Source organism: Lipotes vexillifer, unplaced genomic scaffold (assembly GCF_000442215.2).
Source record: "Lipotes vexillifer unplaced genomic scaffold, Lipotes_vexillifer_v1.1 scaffold169, whole genome shotgun sequence".
Lineage (NCBI taxonomy): Eukaryota > Metazoa > Chordata > Mammalia > Artiodactyla > Lipotidae > Lipotes > Lipotes vexillifer.
Window position 1 is genome coordinate 1264749 of NW_006793375.1, and position 21103 is coordinate 1285851.

Sequence of the window (21103 nt, forward strand, 5' to 3'; positions counted from 1 at the left end):
GGCATGTGGGATCCTCCCGGACCGGGGCACGAACCCGTGGTCCCCTGCATCAGCAGGCGGACTCTCAACCACTGCGCCACCAGGGAAGCCCGGAACTATCTTAAAAAAGGAAAAAGTTCTCCTAAAGATGAAGAATTTTTCTGTTTGAAATTCAATTTTAACTGGCATCAGTTTAAACAATTTTACTTCTTAAAAATAATTTTGTTTTAATGAGAGCCATTCACCCGTCTCATTTTACAGGTGAGAAAACAGATGCCCAGAGTGTGGCGAGGTGACTTGCTGATACCCTGCTAAGTTCTAGATTCCAGTCCAGCTTTGCTGAGTCATCACCCAGCCCCAGGCCCCCCATAACACCCCACTGTGGCCAGCCAGGTGACAACTCACCCCCGTGGGGAGACACAACTATATCAACTGATGCACCCGGGTCACAACTGCTGTTGCTTGGCTTGACTCTGTACTTTTCTGGAGCAGTTGTTCTCACCTGTTCACAAAAAAACAGTAGTCACATAACCTTTATGCTCTTTGGGGGGAAGTGGCTTTAAAATGACTTAAAAATCATTAATAAAAAGTCTATAAAACAATCTTGGTGGTTATGTATATAGAATATATCTTTTCCCATCTGCAGGAAAAAAGCATCTCAATCTACTAGAACAAAACACTCATCAGTCTGTTACTTAGCCTTCCTCTTAAACTAAAAAAAGAAATCCAACTGTTAAATATTTATCCTGTTAATCACCTGAATTTAATAATTCATGTTCAAAAACAACACACGTTAGAACACATGTTACAGTAGTGTCCAGAAATTTAAAAGCAGTAATCAAAGGACATCTAGGAAGTAGATGATTTAAGGAAGTAATACCCTACAATATGGGGCAGCGGTGGAGTCAGTCCTGTTATACTTAATGCTCAGTGTTAGGTTAGTATCCAGTATAAACTATACTCCAGAATATACCACACTTGGGGGAGACTGCACTTTAGATTTTATAGTTTTATTTTTTCACTCTCTCTATGAATTATTCATACAATGAAAAGTGTCTTTTTTTTTTTTTTTTAAAAACAAACAAACCCTGGGACTAATTTGGACAGTACCCTATTACTGCACATTAAAGACTAAGATACAGACCTCAGGGAAAATTTTAGATAAGCTGTGACACACAGAGACAGAAGGCAGTATAACAAGCCTAAAAACAGAAATAAAACCACTGTGCAAGTTCAAAATTATCAATCTTTCAATTTTCACACAATTTATATCTTTCAGATATTTACCTTAAATGCCACTATGTTTTTTGTTACATTTGTCAATGTTATTAAAGCTTTCTTCTCTTCACATTCTGTACTTCCAAAATACAGTTCTTCCGCGGGGCTAGGTGACAACAAAAGCATAAGCCAATGGTATGGCTCAGAATAAATGACAATCTAATCATCAGCTTGAAGAAAAACATTTGGTTAATATTTTACACTCATTTGTATAAAGAGATTTCATCAAAGAAGATTACAAAACAATACCTAATATATTTTGTATTTTAATCTTACTGATTCAGTGCACACTAAAAAGTCCTATGGTTTCCCCCTAGATCTAAAAGCAAAATAGGGAAGAACAGGAGCGAATTAGGAAGATTCTGAATTAGTCCTATAATCAGCACCATCTTAAGGTTTCTTTATTAAAACTCTTTGGTAGGTGAAAGATAAAAATCAGAGAAGAAATTGCTGCTTCAACTTAATTACAAACATTAGAATGGGGCACATTTTTATACATCAAGAGAGAAGAGTATAACTTAAAATGATCATCAGGGATATATTTAAGTAACAGAATAAGTCCTGACTATAGAAAGGATTTTTCTAAATAATATGGAAGGAGAAAAACACAAAATATGCGGCGGGAATTACAGGAAAAAATTGTCAAAAAATCAGTGAGGCTCAAAATGCAAATTTTACTATTACTGGCCACTGCATTTTAAAAATAAAAAGACTCAAGCAAAGTTTGTGTAGTTTAATTACATGAGCCAAATTGGGTGCCTCCAAATGATGCAAAGGACTGATTTTTATTTATTTACTTACTTTTAAAAAATTTTATTTTTATTTTTGGCTGCACTGGGTCTTTGTTGCTGCACGTGGGCTTTTCTCTAGTTGCAGCGAGCTGGGGCTACTCTTTGTTGCGGTGCATGGGCTTCTCATTGGGTGGCTTCTCTTGTTGCAGAGCAGGGGCTCTAGGCGCACGCGCTTCAGTAGTTGTGGCTCTCGGGCTCTAGAGTGCAGGCCCAGTAGTTGTGGCACACGGGCTTAGTTGCTCCGCAGCACGTGGGATCTTACCGGAGCAGGGCTCGAACCCGTGTCCCCTGCGTTGGCAGGTGGATTCTTAACCACTGCGCCACCAGGGAAGCCCAGACTGTGATTTTTAGATAAAAAGGTGAATTCTTCAGATAGCCCTTGACTATAAGCTCCACCTTTAAATAGATCCATTTTTTATCAGGAATATGTGCATATCAGAGATATTTATTCATGTAAAGAACACACATTTTAAAAAAGTGCTCTCCCAGGAGAGCTGTGCCCAGCTTTGGACAAGACATAAATTAGTATGGTTGCTGGCATCTTTTTAAAACCCAATCTGGAATATACCACAGAAAAGCCAGGAAGGTTAATGGATCTCAGATCTGCTCTCAGTATCCAGCACAAAAACCATGAAAAGCTCTAGGGAGACAGAGGTTGGTTAGGGGTGTGTGGTGTGTGTGTGTGTATGTATGTATGTATGTATGTGTGTGAGAGAGCGAGAGGAGATGATTTTCTGGAGGGATGGGTGGGCATTGCAGAGTTGGCTTTCTCCCTAGCCGGATCTTCTAGCCGTACCTTGATAGTTACAAGCCAGGACGTATGGTTTTGACAGGCCTCCAGAGAAAAAACAGTAACTTCCAAACTAGTAGAGGGAAAAATGGGAAACAAACAAATTCCAAAGTGGGGGGAACTACAAAGAAAAACCACGGAAAAGAACATGCACCATGCACGTGTGTTTCCCTCCTTCCCTCTCACACACAGACTCGTGCAGATGGTGAAGATAAATCCAAATAGAACAGTATTCAAAATATATGTAAACAAACCAATCTTGTCAGAGAAATTCAGATTTGATGTTTAAAATGTCTGGCTCTATTGTTCATGAGTCTTTAACAGTTACATAGAAAGGTTTCAAGTAAAGGGATAGAAAATGATACAGTAGGCCATTACTAAATAAAGTTGGTAAGGCAGTATTAACATAAGGCTGTACAGATTTACCAACCAAAAGCATCATTAGTGAGAAAGGTCTTTACATCATGATAAGGAAACAATACTGAATTTTTTGGATTGAACAACCTAGACAGAAAAATAGAGATGTGCTGAAATTCGGCTTTGGTAAAAACCCTATTTTTCTGGTTCAGCTTTAGCTTTTGGAAGGTCAAATTGATAAATGGCTACTTCAGTGTCATTTCTGGCAACCTCAAACTTGTGCAAGTCAAACACTATCAGTAAAATGAAAAAAATATGTCATTCAGACTTGTTGTTAATATACGCATATTCACTCTTATTACCTGATGTGGGATAAAGGCCCTTTAAACACACTGAACAGAATAAGTAACAAAAAGGTAGCTACAAATGTCCACTATATCTGGAAACCAAGGTGAGTCTTCAGATAACCCTTAATTTTGTATTTCCACAGTTTCAAAAACAGGCCAGAAGTTTTCTTAATTTTGCAGTTCCCTCAAAATGATCAAGATGTATTATGAAAGCATAGCTAATAAAATCCTCAACTAGTACCTGATGTGTAATAAAGGCCCTTTAAACACACTCAATGGTTTCTTGAAAGCTTTCATTTTGGAATCAACTTTTTCATTCTCTTCTGCTTTGAAAGTAGGTTCAATTATGTTAACCTAAAGACAAAAAATTATATATATGAAGAAAAAAGATAAAAAAATGGAATTTCACACTGACAGGCATTTCATTAGGTCAAAAAGTAAGCATTATAGTGACTCAATCCAAACTGCAATCTTTAACATAGGTTTATTATATCTAAATTATATATTTAACATATAGTAACCTGATGATTGACCTATATTTGAGTGCCTACTCTGTAAATAGGCCCCTTTAGAAAATGTAACATGGTCATTCCCTTAAGAGTTTTTATTTTTTTGGCTGCCCCACATGGCTTGTGGGATCTTAGTTCCCCAGCGAGGGACTGAACCCGGGCTCTCAGCAGTGAGAGCGCAGAGTCCTAACCACTTGACCACCCAGGAATTCCCCTCCCTTTTAAGCGTTTCAAAATCTGTTCTACAATGCAATATATTTATCCCTCTATCAGGTCCCTGATATCTCATAAAAACATAACTAAGTGTTCTTTAAAAATGAAAGAGAGAAAGATCAAGGTAATGTTCTGAGTTAATTACTTTTACTTATTTTAGATAGATAAAAAATACTTTAGATAAAAGGACTCTTTTAAGATGTGTTTAGCCAATTTTTATACAAAAGCATGGAATCAACCTTTTATATACTGTAGCACACTACCAGTCAACTAGTGCCATCCTTCCTCTTTTTACGTACAAAGATGTGGAAGGGCAGCAAGTTAAGTGAATTACCTAAAATTACATAGCCAGCTAGTGGTGGAATGGGGGCTATGTCACAGCTTCTGTCTCAATTTCACCTTTTTTGTGAAAATTACCTTTTTCAGGGGAAATCGACACTAACACAAGCACAGTCGGGGACTTTAACACTCCACTTTCACCAATGGACAGATCATCCAAAAACAACAGAATACACATTTTTCTCAACTGCTCATGGAACATTCTCCGGGATAGATCATATCCTGGGTCACAAATCAAGCCCTGGTAAATTTAAGAAAATTGAAATCGAACCAAGTATCTTTTCCGACCACAACGCTATGAGACTAGTTATCAATTACAGGAAAAGATCTGTAAAAAATACAAACACATGGAAGCGAAACAATAAACTACTTAATAACCAAGTGATCACTGAAGAAATCAAAGAGAAAATAAAAACATACCTAGAAACAAATGACAATGGAGACACGATGACCCAAAACCTATGAGATGCAGCAAAAGCAGTTCTAAGAGGAAAGTTTACAGCAATACAATCCTACCTTAAGAAACAGGAAACATCTCAAATAAACACCCTAACCTTGCACCTAAAGCAATTAGAGAAAGAAGAACCAAAAAACCCCCAAAGTTAGCAGAAGGAAAGAAATCATAAAAATCCGATCAGAAATAAATGAAAAAGAAATGAAGGAAACGACAGCAAAGATCGAAAAAACTAAAAGCTGGTTCTCTGAGAAGATAAACAAAATTGGTTAACCATTAGCCAGACTCATCAAAAAAAAAAAAAAAAAAACAAAAAATCATGAGGGATTACTACAAGCAACTCTATGCCAATAAAATGGACAATCTGGAAGAAATGGACAAATTCTTAGAAATGCACAAACTGCCAAGACTGAATCAGGAAGAAATAGAAAATATGAACAGACCAATCACAAACACTGAAATTGAAACTGTGATTAAAAATCTTCCAACAAACAAAAGCCCAGGACCAGATGGCTTCACAGGCGAATTCTATCAAACATTTAGAGAAGAGCTAACACCTATTCTTCTCAAACTCTTCCAAAATATAGCAGAGGGAGGAACACTCCCAAACTCATTCTACGAGGCCACCATCACCTTGATACCAAAACCAGACAAGGATGTCACAAAGAAAGAAAACTACAGGCCAATATCACTGATGAACATAGATGCAAAAATCCTCAACAAAATACTAGCAAACAGAATCCAACAGCACATTAAAAGGATCATACACCATGATCAAGTGGGGTTTATTCCAGGAATGCAAGGATTCTTCAATATACGCAAATCTATCAATGTGATTAACCATATTAACAAATTGAAGGAGAAAAACCATATGATCATCTCAATAGATGCAGAGAAAGCTTTTGACAAAATTCAACACCCATTTATGATAAAAACCCTCCAGAAAGCAGGCGTAGAGGGAAATTTCCTCAACATAATAAAGGCCATATATGACAAACCCACAGCCAACATCATCCTCAATGGTGAAAAACTGAAAGCATTTCCACTAAGATCAGGAACAAGACAAGGTTGCCCACTCTCACCACTCTTATTCAATATAGTTTTGGAAGTTTTAGCCACAGCAATCAGAGAAGAAAAGAAAATGAAAGGAATCGAAATCGGAAAAGAAGAAGTAAAGCTGTCACTGTTTGCAGATGACATGATACTATACATAGAGAATCCTAAAGATGCTACCAGAAAACTACTAGAGCTAATCAATGAATTTGGTAAAGTAGCAGGATACAAAATTAATGCACAGAAATCTCTGGCATTCCTATATACTAATGATGAAAAATCTGAAAGTGAAATCAAGAAAACACTCCCATTTACCATTGCAACAAAAAGAATAAAATATCTAGGAATAAACCTACCTAAGGAGACAAAAGACCTGTATGCAGAAAATTATAAGACACTGATGAAAGAAATTAAAGATGATACAAACAGATGGAGAGATATACCATGTTCTTGGATTGGAAGAATCAACATTGTGAAAATGACTCTACTTCCCAAAGCAATCTATAGATTCAATGCAATCCCTATCAAACTACCACTGGCATTTTTCACAGAACTAGAACAAAAAATTTCACAATTTGTATGGAAACACAAAAGACCCCGAATAGCCAAAGCAATCTTGAGAACAAAAAATGGAGCTGGAGGAATCAGGCTGCCTGACTTCAGACTATACTACAAAGCTACAGTAATCAAGACAGTATGGTACTGGCACAAAAACAGAAAGATAGATCAATGGAATAGGATAGAAAGCCCAGAGATAAACCCATGCACATATGGTCACCTTATCTTTGATAAAGGTGGCAGGAATATACAGTGGAGAAAGGACAGCCTCTTCAATAAGTGGTGCTGGGAAAATTGGACAGGTACATGTAAAAGTATGAGATTAGATCACTCCCTAACACCATACACAAAAATAAGCTCAAAATGGATTAAAGACCTAAATGTAAGGCCAGAAACTATCAAACTCTTAGAGGAAAACATAGGCAGAACACTCTATGACATAAATCACAGCAAGATCCTTTTTGACCCACCTCCTAGAGAAATGGAAATAAAAACAAAAATAAACAAATGGGACCTAATGAAACTTCAAAGCTTTTGCACAGCAAAGGAAACCATAAACAAGACCAAAAGACAACCCTCAGAATGGGAGAAAATATTTGCAAATGAAGCAACTGACAAAGGATTAATCTCCAAAATTTACAAGCAGCTCATGCAGCTCAATAACAAAAAAACAAACAACCCAATCCAAAAATGGGCAGAAGACCTAAATAGACATTTCTCCAAAGAAGATATACAGACTGCCAACAAACACATGAAAGAATGCTCAACATCATTAATCATTAGAGAAATGCAAATCAAAACTACAATGAGATATCATCTCACACCAGTCAGAATGGCCATCATCAAAAAATCTAGAAACAATAAATGCTGGAGAGGGTGTGGAGAAAAGGGAACACTCTTGCACTGCTGGTGGGAATGTGAATTGGTTCAGCCACTATGGAGAACAGTATGGAGGTTCCTTAAAAAACTACAAATAGAACTACCATATGACCCAGCAATCCCACTACTAGGTATATACCCTGAGGAAACCAGAATTCAGAAAGAGTCATGTACCAAAATGTTCATTGCAGCTCTATTTACAATAGCCCGGAGATGGAAACAACCTAAGTGCCCGTCGTCGGATGAATGGATAAAGAAGATGTGGCACATATATACAATGGAATATTACGCAGCCATAAAGAGAAACGAAATTGAGTTATTTGTAGTGAGGTGGATGGACCCAGAGTCTGTCATACGGAGTGCAGTAAGTCAGAAAGAGAAAAACAAATACCGTATCCTAACACATATATATGGAATCTAAAAAGAAAAAAAAAGTTCATGAAGAACCTAGGGGTAAGACGGGAATAAAGACACAGACTTACTTGAGAATGGACTTGAGGATATGGGGAGGGGGAAGGGTAAGCTGGGACAAAGTGAGAGAGTGGCATGGACATATATACACTATCAAACGTAAAACAGATAGCTAGTGGGAAGCAGCCGCATAGCACAGGGAGATCAACTCGGTGCTTTGTGACCACCTAGAGGAGTGGGATAGGGAGGATGGGAGGGAGGGAGACGCAAGAGGGAAGAGATATGGTAACACATGTATATGTATAACTGATTCACTTTGTTATAAAGCAGAAACTAACACACCATTGTAAAGCAATTATACTCCAATAAAGATGTTTAAAAAATTACCTTTTTAAGAAGAGCTGTTTGTTCTTCATTAGAAATTGTTTCCAAGGTTTCTTTGCCATCACTTTCTATATCTTCTTTACTTGAAGCTTCATCCTCACTGGCAATAGGCCCATTTTCACACAACGGTGTCTGGAAGTCATCATCTACAAGTGGTGGATAGCTATACTTGAAAGGATCCTGAGAGAAAAGAATTTTGTATCAGCTTGCTAAGAGGTGGGTGGAGAGATAATTCTCTTAGTAAAGTTAAAATCCATTCTTCTGGCCAAGAAAACAGAGCTAATTAGATAGTGAAATTTAAAACAAAGCAAGCATTTTGAAACAGCAAGGGTAAAAGCAGGATGTGGTGTGGGACAACTGGCCAGCCATCTGTCAAAGAACCAAATTGGATCTTCAGCTCATTTTTTTTTTTTTAATTTTACTTTTTCTTGTTTTGGCTGTGTCGGGTCTTAGTTGTGGCATGTGGGATCTTTCGTTGCAGTACACGGACTTCTCTCTAGTTGTGGCGTGTGGGTTTTCTCTCTCTAGCTGTGGTACACGGGCTCCAGGGTGCATGGGCTCTGCAGTTGTGGTGCGCGGGCTCCAGAGTGCATGGACTCTGTAATTTGCGGCATGTGGGCTCTCTCATCGAGGCACACGAGCTCAGTAGTTGTGGCGTGTGGGCTTAGATGCCCCGCAGCACATGGGATCTTAGTCCCCCGACCAGGGATCGAACCCGTGTCCCCTGCATTGGAAGGTGGATTCTTTACCACTGGACCATCAGGGAAGTCCCTAGCTCATTCTTTATACCAAAAAGAATTTCAGATGAATAAAAGCTTTAAATGTATGTGTATATTTTTAAAAAAACGACATAAGCTCCAGAACAACACATAGGAGGATTAAACAAACAACAACAAAAACCCAAAAACCCAAAACCTAATTAAGGGAAGGCCTTTTCTAAGTAAAACATGAAACCTAGAAGGCATAAAAATATTGACAAAAATTGAGCACGCCAAAATGAAGCATTTGTGATTGAGGGCCGAGACAAGATGGCAGAGTAGAAGGACATGAGCTCACCTCCTCTCATGGAAACACCAAAATCACAACTAACTGCTAAACAAACATTGACCAAAAAACACTGAAACCTACCAAAAAAGATATTCTACGTCCTAAAGCAAGAAGCCATAACGAGACGATAGGAGGGGTGCAATCACGATAAAATCAAATTCCATACCTGCTGGGTGGGCTACCCACAAACTGGAAAATAATTAGATAGCAGAGGTTCTCCCAGAGGAGTGAAAGTCCCAAGTCCCACATCAGGCTGCCCAGCCTGAGGGTCTGGCATCAGGAGGAGCCCCCAAAAGCATCTGGCTTTGAAGGCCAACAGGGTTTGATCACAGGAATTCCACAGGACTGGGGGAAACAGAAACTCCACTCTTGGAGGACGCACATAAGGTCTGATGAGCACCAGGACCCACAGGTAAAAGCAGTGACCTCATAGAAGCCTGGGCCAAACCTACCTGCTAGTATTGGAGGGTCTCCTTATGAGGTGGGGGGCAGCTGTGGCTCACTGTGGGGACAAAGACACTACTGGTGGTAGGTAGTTCTGGGGAGTGCTCATTGGCGTGAGCTCTCCTGGAGGCTGCCATTTTCTCACCAAGACCTGGCCCCACCCAACACCCTGCAGGCTCCAGTGCTGGGGTGCCTCAGGCCAAACAACCAACACAGTGGGAACACAGCCCCACCCATCAGCAGACATTCTGCCTAAAGTCTTCCTGAGCCCACAGCTGCTCACCAGAGGGACAAGACCCAGCTCCGTATACCAATGGGCAGGAACCAGTACCTCCCAACAGGAAACCTGCACAAGCCTCTTAAATAAATGGTTTTTTTTTTTTTTTTTGGCCACACCTTGTGGCTTGAAGGATCTTAGTTTCCCCAACCAGGGACTAAATGTGCACCCTCAGTGGTGAAAGCATGGACCCCTAACCACTGGACCGCCAGGGAATTCCCTGCAAAAGCCTCTTAGACTGGCCTCATCCACCAGGGGGCAGACAGCAGAAGCAAGAAGAACTACAACCCTGTAGGCTGTGGAACAGAAACCACAATCACAGCATGTTAGACAAAATGAGACCAGCAGAGGATTATGTCCCAGATGAAGTAACAAGATAAAAACCCCAGAAAAACAACTACATGAAGTGGAGATAGGCAATCTATCCGAAAAAGAATGCAGAGTAATGACAGTAAAGTTGATCCAAGATCTCGGAAAAATAATGGAAGCACAGACTGAGAAGACACAAGAAATGTTTAATAAAGAGCTAGAATACCTAAAGAAAAAACAAACACAGATGAACAATATGATAACTGAAATGAAAAATACACTAGAAGGAATCAAGAGCAGAATAAATGAGGCAGAAGAACAGATGAAGTGGAAGACAGAATGGTGGAAATCACTGCCACGAAACAGAATAGAAAAAGGAATCCAAACACAACACTAAAGTAAGTCACCATATCACAAGAGAAAAGAGGAAGGGAGAAAAAAGAAATGAGGACAGTCTAAGAGACCTCTGTGACAACATTAAACATACCAATATTCACATTAAAGGGGTGCCAGAAGGACAAGAAAGGACCTGAGAAAATGTTTGAAGAAATAATAGCTGAAAACTTCCCTAACATGGGAAAGGAAATAGTCACCCATGTCCAGGAAGTGCAGAGAGTCCCATGCAGGATAAACCCAAGGGGGAACACCCCGAGACACATATTAATCGAGCTGACAAAAATGAAACACAAAGACAAAATATTAAAAGCAATGAATAACATACAAGGGAACTCCCAGAAGGTTATCAGCTGATTTTTGAGCAGAAACTCTGCAGACCAGAAGGGAGTGGCACGATATATTTAAAGAGATGAAAGGGAAAAACCTACAACCAAGATTACTCTATCCAGCAAGGATCTCATTCAGATTCAACGGAGAAATCAAAAGCATTACAGACAAGCAAAAGCTAAGAGAATTCTGCACCAGCAGACCAGCTTTGCAACAAATGCTAAAGGAACTTCTCTAGATGGGGGAAAAAAAGGCCACAACTAGAAACAAGAAAATTATGAATGGAAAAGCTCACTGGTAAAGGAAAACTAACAGTAAAGGTAGGAAATAATCCACACACAAATATGCTATCAAAACCATCAATCATGAGAAGATGGAAGTACAAATGCAGGATATTGGAAATGCATTTGAAATTAAAAGACCAGCAACTTAAAACAATCTTATTCGTACACAGACTGCTATGTCAAAACATGGTAACCGCAAACCAAAAATCTACAATAGACACACACAAAGGAAAAAGGAATCCAAACACAACACTAAAGTAAGTCACCATATCACAAGAGGAAAGAGGAAGGGAGAAAAAAGACATACAAAAACAAATGGAAAAAACAATTAACAAAATGGCATTAAGAAGGGAATTCCCTGACGGTTGAGTGCATAGGACTTGGTGCTTTCACTGCCATGGCCTGGGTTCAATCCCTGGTTGGGGAACTAAGATCCTGCAAGTCATGCAGCATGGCCAAAAAAATAAAATAAAAAATGGCAATAAGAACATACATACAGATAATTACTTTAAATGTAAATGGATTAAATGCTCAAACCAAAAGACATAGACCGGCTGAATGGATACAAACCCATATATATGCTATCTACAAGAGACCCACTTCAAATCTAGGGATATACAGACTGAAAGTGAGGGGACTGAAAAAGGTATTCCATGCAAATGGAAATCAAAAGAAAGCTGGAGTGCCAATACTCATATCAGACAAAATAGACTTTAAACTAAAGACTGTCACAAGAGACAAAGAAGGACACTACATAATGATCAAGGGATCAATCAAAAAAGACATAACAATTGTAAATATATATGCACCCAACTTAGGAGCACCTCAATACATAAGGCAAATGTTAACAGATATAAGAGGGGAAACTGACAGTAACACAATAATCATGGGGGACTTTTAACACCTCACATCAAGGGACAGATCATCCAGACAGAAAATCAATAAGGAAACACAGGCCTTAAATGACACATTAGACCAGATAGACTTAACTGATATTTATAGAGCATTCCATCCAAAAGCAGCAGAATACACATTCTTCTCAAGTACACGGGAAACATTCTCCAGGATTGATCACATGCTGGACCACAAAGTGAGCCTTGGTAAATTTAAGAAAACTGAAATCATATCAACAATCTTCTCCAACCACAATGCTATGAGACAGACATCAACTACAAGAAAAAAACCGTAAAAAACACAAACACGAGCTCTTTCCAAGATGGCGGAAGAGTAAGACGCAGAGATCACCTTCCTCCCCACAGATACACCAGAAATACATCTACACGTGGAGCAACTCCTACAGAACACCTACTGAACGCTGGCAGGAGACCTCAGACCTCCCAAAAGGCAAGAAACTCCCCACGTACCTGGGTAGGGCAAGAGAAAAAAGAATAAACAGAGACAAAAGGATAAGGACGGTACCTGCACCAGTGGGAGGGAGCCGTGAAGGAGGAAAGGTCTCCACACACTAGGAGCCCCTTCGCGGGCAGAGATTGCGGGAGGCGGAGCGGGGAGCTTCGGAGCCGCGGAGGACAGCACAGCAACAGGGGCGCGGAGGGCAAAGCGGAGAGATTCCCGCACAGAGGATTGGCGCCAACCGGCGCTCACCAGCCCGAGAGGCTCGTGTGCTCACCCGCCGGGGGCGGGCGGGGCTGCGAGCTGAGGCTCGGTTTCGGTTTCGGTCGGAGCGCAGGGAGAGGACTGGGGTTGGCGGCTTGAACACAGCCCGAAGGGGTTAGTGCGCCACGGATAGCCGGGAGGGAGTCCGGGGGAAAGTCTGGACCTACCCAAGAGGCAAGAGACCTTTTCTTGCCTCTGTGTTTCCTGGGGCGCGAGGAGAGGGGTTTTAAGAGCGCTGCCTAAAGGAGCTCCAGAGACGGGCGCGAGAAAAGCTCGGAAACCAGAGACGGGCAGGAGACGCTAAGGCTGCTGCTGCCCCACTAGCAGAGAGGCTGCCTAAAATCATAATAAGTCCACAGACACCCCAAAACACACCACCAGACGTGGACCTGCCCACTAGAGAGACAAGATCTAGCCTCATACACCACAACACAGCCACTAGTCCCCTCCACCAGGAAGCCTACACAACGCACTGAACCAACCTTAGCCACTGGAGACAGACATCAAAAACAACGGGAGCTACGAACTTGCAGCCTGCAAAAAGGTGAACCCAATCACAGTAAGATAAGCAAAATGAGAAGACAGAAAAACACACAGCAGATGAAGGAGCAGGATAAAAACCCACCAGACCTAACAAATGAAGAGGAAATAGGCAGTCTACCTGAAAAAGAGTTCAGAATAATGATAGTAAAGATGATCCAAAATCTTGGAAATAGAATGGACAAAATGCAAGAAGCAGTTAACAAGGACCTAGAAGAAATAAAGATGAAACAGACAATGATGAACAACACAATAAATGAAATGAAAAATACTCTAGATGGGATCAATAGCAGAATAAATGAGGCAGAAGAACGGATAAGTGACCTGGAAGATAAAATAGTGGAAATAACTACTGCAGAGCAGAATAAAGAAAAAAGAATGAAAAGAACTGAGGACAGTCTCAGAGACCTCTGGGACAACATTAAACGCACCAACATTCGAATTATAGGGGTTCCAGAAGAAGAAGAGAAAAAGAAAGGGACTGAGAAAATATTTGAAGAGATTATAGTTGAAAACTTCCCTAATATGGGAAAGGAAATCGTTAATCAAGTCCAGGAAGCACAGAGAGTCCCATACAGGATAAATTCAAGGAGAAATACGCCAAGACACATATTAATCAAACTGTCAAAAACTAAATACAAAGAAAGCATATTAAAAGCAGCAAGGGAAAAACAACAAATAACACACAAGGGAATCCCCATAAGGTTAACAGCTGATCTCTCAGCAGAAACTCTACAAGCCAGAAGGGAGTGGCAGGACATACTGAAAGTGATGAAGGAGAAAAACCTGCAACCAAGATTACTCTACCCAGCAAGGATCTCATTCAGATTTGATGGAGAAATTAAAACCTTTACAGACAAGCAAAAGCTGAGAGAGTTCAGCACCACCAAACCAGCTTTACAACAAATGCTAAAGGAACTTCTCTAGACAAAAACACAAGAGAAGGAAAAGTCCTATAATAACGAACCCAAAACAATTTAGAAAATGGGAATAGGAACATACATATCGATAATTACCTTAAATGTAAATGGACTAAATGCTCCCACCAAAAGACACAGATTGGCTGAATGGATACAAAAACAAGACCCATATATATGCTGTCTACAAGAGACCCACTTCAGACCTAGAGACACATACAGACTGAAAGTAAGGGGATGGAAAAAGATATTCCATGCAAATGGAAACCAAAAGAAAGCTGGAGTAGCAATTCTCATATCAGACAAAATAGACTTTAAAATAAGGACTATCAGAAGAGACAAAGAAGGACACTACATAATGATTAAGGGATCGATCCAAGAAGAAGATATAACAATTGTAAATATTTATGCACCCAACATAGGAGCACCTCAATACATAAGGCAAAAACTAGCAGCCATAAAAGGGGAAATCGACAGTAACACATTCATAGTAGGGGACTTCAACACCCCACTTTCACCAATGGACAGATCATCCAAAATGAAAATAAATAAGGAAACACAAGCTTTAAATGATACATTAAACAGGATGGACTTAATTGATATTTATAGGACACTCCATCCAAAAACAACAGAATACACATTTTTCTCAAGTGCTCATGGAACATTCTCCAGGATAGATCATATCTTGGGTCACAAATCAAGCCTTGGTAAATTTAAGAAAATTGAAATTATATCAAGTATCTTTTCCGACCACAACGCCATGAGATTAGATATCAATTATAGGAAAAGAGCAGTAAAAAATACAAACACATGGAGGCTAAACAATACACTACTTAGTAACGAAGTGATCACTGAAGAAATCAAAGAGGAAATTAAAAAATACCTAGAAACAAATGACAATGGAGATACAACGACCCAAAACCTATGGGATGCAGCAAAAGCAGTTCTAAGAGGGAAGTTTATAGCAATACAAGCCCACCTTAAGAAGCAGGAAACATCTCGAATAAACAACCTAACCTTGCACCTCAAGCAATTAGAGAAAGAAGAACAAAAAAACCCCAGAGTTAGCAGAAGGAAAGAAATCATAAAAATCAGATCAGAAATAAATGAAAAAGAAATGAAGGAAACAATAGCAAAGATCAATAAAACTAAAAGCTGGTTCTTTGAGAAGATTAACAAAATTGATAAACCATTAGCCAGACTCATCAAGAAAATAAGGGAGAAGACTCAAATCAATAGAATCAGAAATGAAAAAGGAGAAGTAACAACTGACACTGCAGAAATACAAAAAATCATGAGGGATTACTACAAGCAACTCTATGCCAATAAAATGGACAATCTGGAAGAAATGGACAAATTCTTAGAAATGCACAAACTGCCAAGACTGAATCAGGAAGAAATAGAAAATATGAACAGACCAATCACAAACACTGAAATTGAAACTGTGATTAAAAATCTTCCAACAAACAAAAGCCCAGGACCAGATGGCTTCACAGGCGAATTCTATCAAACATTTAGAGAAGAGCTAACACCTATTCTTCTCAAACTCTTCCAAAATATAGCAGAGGGAGGAACACTCCCAAACTCATTCTACGAGGCCACCATCACCTTGATACCAAAACCAGACAAGGATGTCACAAAGAAAGAAAACTACAGGCCAATATCACTGATGAACATAGATGCAAAAATCCTCAACAAAATACTAGCAAACAGAATCCAACAGCACATTAAAAGGATCATACACCATGATCAAGTGGGGTTTATTCCAGGAATGCAAGGATTCTTCAATATACGCAAATCTATCAATGTGATTAACCATATTAACAAATTGAAGGAGAAAAACCATATGATCATCTCAATAGATGCAGAGAAAGCTTTTGACAAAATTCAACACCCATTTATGATAAAAACCCTGCAGAAAGTAGGTGTAGAGGGAACTTTCCTCAATATAATAAAGGCCGTATATGACAAGCCCACAGCCAACATCATCCTCAATGGCGAAAAACTGAAAGCATTTCCACTAAGGTCAGGAACAAGACAAGGTTGCCCACTCTCACCACTCTTATTCAACATAGTTTTGGAAGTTTTAGCCACAGCAATCAGAGAAGAAAAGGAAATAAAAGGAATCCAAATCGGAAAAGAAGAAGTAAAGCTGTCACTGTTTGCAGATGACATGATACTATACATAGAGAATCCTAAAGATGCTACCAGAAAACTACTAGAGCTAATCAATGAATTTGGTAAAGTAGCAGGATACAAAATTAATGCACAGAAATCTCTGGCATTCCTATATACTAATGATGAAAAATCTGAAAGTGAAATCAAGAAAACACTCCCATTTACCATTGCAACAAAAAGAATAAAATATCTAGGAATAAACCTACCTAAGGAGACAAAAGACCTGTATGCAGAAAATTATAAGACACTGATGAAAGAAATTAAAGATGATACAAACAGATGGAGAGATATACCATGTTCTTGGATTGGAAGAATCAACATTGTGAAAATGACTCTACTTCCCAAAGCAATCTATAGATTCAATGCAATCCCTATCAAACTACCACTGGCATTTTTCACAGAACTAGAACAAAAAATTTCACAATTTGTATGGAAACACAAAAGACCCCGAATAGCCAAAGCAATCTTGAGAACAAAAAATGGAGCTGGAGGAATCAGGCTGCCTGACTTCAGACTATACTACAAAGCTACAGTAATCAAGACAGTATGGTACTGGCACAAAAACAGAAAGATAGATCAATGGAATAGGATAGAAAGCCCAGAGATAAACCCATGCACATATGGTCACCTTATCTTTGATAAAGGTGGCAGGAATATACAGTGGAGAAAGGACAGCCTCTTCAATAAGTGGTGCTGGGAAAATTGGATAGGTACATGTAAAAGTATGAGATTAGATCACTCCCTAACACCATACACAAAAATAAGCTCAAAATGGATTAAAGACCTAAATGTAAGGCCAGAAACTATCAAACTCTTAGAGGAAAACATAGGCAGAACACTCTATGACATAAATCACAGCAAGATCCTTCTTGACCCATCTCCTAGAGTAATGGAGATAAAAACAAAAATAAACAAATGGGACCTAATGAAACTTCAAAGCTTTTGCACAGCAAAGGAAACCATAAACAAGACCAAAAGACAGCCCTCAGAATGGGAGAAAATATTTGCAAATGAATCAACTGACAAAGGATTAATCTCTAAAATTTACAGGCAGCTCATGCAGCTCAATAACAAAAAAATAAACAACCCAATCCAAAAATGGGCAGAAGACCTAAATAGACATTTCTCCAAAGAAGATATACAGACTGCCAACAAACACATGAAAGAATGCTCAACATCATTAATCATTAGAGAAATGCAAATCAAAACTACAATGAGATATCATCTCACACCAGTCAGAATGGCCATCATCAAAAAATCTAGAAACAATAAATGCTGGAGAGGGTGTGGAGAAAAGGGAACACTCTTGCACTGCTGGTGGGAATGTGAATTGGTTCAGCCACTATGGAGAACAGTATGGAGGTTCCTTAAAAAACTACAAATAGAACTACCATATGACCCAGCAATCCCACTACTAGGTATATACCCTGAGGAAACCAGAATTCAGAAAGAGTCATGTACCAAAATGTTCATTGCAGCTCTATTTACAATAGCCCGGAGATGGAAACAACCTAAGTGCCCGCCGTCGGATGAATGGATAAAGAAGATGTGGCACATATATACAATGGAATATTACTCAGCCATAAAAAGAAACGAAATTGAGCTATTTGTAATGAGGTGGATAGATCTAGAGTCTGTCATACGGAGTGAAGTAAGTCAGAAAGAGAAGGACAAATACCGTATGCTAACACATATATATGGAATTTAAGAAAAAAAAATGTTATGAAGAACCTAGGGGTAAAACAGGAATAAAGACAGAGACCTACTGGAGAACAGACTTGAGGATATGGGGAGGGGGAAGGGTGAGGTGTGTTAGGGCGAGAGAGAGACATGGACATATATATACTAACAAACGTAAGGTAGATAGCCAGTGGGAAGCAGCCGCATGGCACAGGGAAACCGGCTCGGTTCTTTGTGGCTGTCTGGAGGGGTGGGATAGGGAGGGTGGGAGGGAGGGAGACAAAGAGGGAAGAGATATGGGAACATATATATATGTATAACTGACTCACTCTGTTATAAAGCAGAAACTAACACACCATTGTAAAGCAATTATACCCCAATAAAGATGTTAAAAAAAAAAAAACACACAAACACGTGGAAGTTAAACAATATGCTAATAAACAACCAATGGATCACTGAATTAATCAATGAGGAAATCAAAAAATACCTAGAGACAATGACAATGAAAACACAAAGATCCAAAACCTATGGGAAGTGGCAAAGCAATTCTAAGAGGGAAGTTTACAGCAATACCATCTTACCTTAATGAAACAAGGAAAATCTCAAAGGAACAACCTAACCTTACCCCTAAAGCAACTAGGAAGAGAAGAACAAACAAAACCCAAAGCTAACAGAAAGAAACAAATCATAAAGATCAGAGCAGAAATAAATGAAATAGAGATGAAGACAACAAAAGAAAAGATCAATGAAACTAAAACATGGTTCTTTGAGAAAATAAACAAAATTGATAAACCTTTAGCCAGACTCATCAAGAAAAAAAAAGGGAGAGGGCTCAGATCAATAAAATTAGAAATGAAAAAGGAGAAATTACAACAAACACCACAGAAATACAAAGGATCACAAGAGACTATTACAAGCAACTATATGCCAATAAAATGGACAACCTAGAAGAAATGGACAAATTCTTAGAAATGTACAATCTCCAAACAATGAACCAGGAAGAAACAGAAAATATAAACAGACCAATCACAAGTACTGAAATGGAAACTGTGATGTAAAAATTCCCAAGAAACAAAACTCCAGGACCAGATGGCTTCATAGGTGAATTCTATAAAACATTTAGAGAAGAGTTAACACCTATCCTTCTGAAACTATTCCAAAATACTGCACAGGAAGAAACACTCCCAAACTCATTCTATGAGGCCACCATCACCCTGGTACCAAAACCAGAGAAAGATATCAAAAAAAGAAAATTACAGGCCAATATCACTGATGAACATTGATGTAAAAATCCTCAACAAAATACTAGCAAACTGAATCCAACAATACATTAAAAGGATCATACACCAAGATCAAGTAGGATTTATGCAAAGGGATGCAAGGATTTTTAATATCCACAAATCAGTAAGTGTGATACACCAAATTGACAAACCGAAGAATAAAAACCATATGATCACCTCAACAGATGCAGAAAAAGCTTGTGACAAAATTCAACACCCATTTATGATAAAAAAACTCTCCAGAAGGTGGGCATAAAGGGAACATACCTCAACATAATAAAAGGCATTTATGACACACCTACAGCTAACATCATACTCAATGGTGAAAAGCTGAAAGCATTACCTCTAAGATCAGGAACAAGACAAGGGTGTGCACTCTCACCACTTTTATATAACACTGCTGTGTACAGGACTTCCAAAACTATCAGAGAAGATACAAAAAGAATCCAAAATGGAAAAGAAGTAAAACTGTCAACTGTTTGCAGATGACATGATAATATACATAGAAAATCCTAAAGATGCTACCAGAAAACTTACTAGAGCTCATCCATGAATTCAGTAAAGGTGCAGGATACAAAATTAATACACAGAAATCTCTTGCATCCCTATACACTAACAATGAAAGATCAGAAAGAGAAATTAAGGAAACAATCCCATTTACCATTACATCAAAAAGAATAAAATACCTAGGAATAAACCTACGTAAGGAAACAAAAGACCTGTACTCTGAAAACTATAAGGCGCTGATAAAAGAAACTGAAGATGACACCAACAGATGGAAAGATATACCATGTCTCTGGACTGGAAGAATCAATACTGTCAAAATGACTACACTACCCAAGGCAATCTACAGATTCCATGCAATTCGTATCAAATTACCAATGGCATTTTCCACAGAAGTAGAACAAAAAATTTAAAAATTTGTATGGATACACAAAAGATCCCAAATATCCAAAGCAATCTGGAGACTATACTACAAAGCTACAGTAATCAAAACATTATGGTACTGGCACAAAACCAGAAATATAGATCAATGCAACAGGATAGGAAGTCCAGAAATAAACACACCAACCTATGGTCAACTAAACTAGGACAAAGGAGGCAAGACAGTCTCTTGAGTCAATGGTGCTGGGAAAACTGGACAGCTACATGTAAAAGAACGAAATTAGAACACTCTCTAACACCATACACAAAAGTAAACTCAAAATGGATCAAAGACCTAAATGTAAGACCAGATACCATAAAACTCTTAGAAGAAAACATAGGCAGAACACTCTCTGACATAAATTGCAGCGATATCTTTTTTGTTCCACCACCTAGAGTAATAAAAATGAAAATAAAGAAATGGGACCTGATTAAACTTACAAGCTTTTGCACAGCAAAGGAAACCATAAACAAAACAAAAAGACAACCCACAGACGGGGAGAAAATATCTGTAAACAAAGCGACCAACAAGGGATTAATG

The 21103-nt window shown here is 38.8% G+C and overlaps 1 protein-coding gene across 1 annotated transcript in view; it reads right to left on the reverse strand.

Annotated features, from left to right (window-relative positions):
* MOSPD2 (motile sperm domain containing 2) overlaps window positions 1-21103 on the reverse strand; it is a 61423-nt gene that overhangs the window by 7397 nt on the left and 32923 nt on the right. Inside the window, exons 9-12 of the mRNA XM_007466335.1 lie at window positions 8346-8522; window positions 3784-3896; window positions 1267-1363; window positions 385-481 (exon numbers count right to left, since the gene is read on the reverse strand). Coding sequence (XP_007466397.1) covers window positions 385-481; window positions 1267-1363; window positions 3784-3896; window positions 8346-8522 — 484 coding nt within the window. The remainder of the gene's footprint in view (window positions 1-384; window positions 482-1266; window positions 1364-3783; window positions 3897-8345; window positions 8523-21103) is intronic.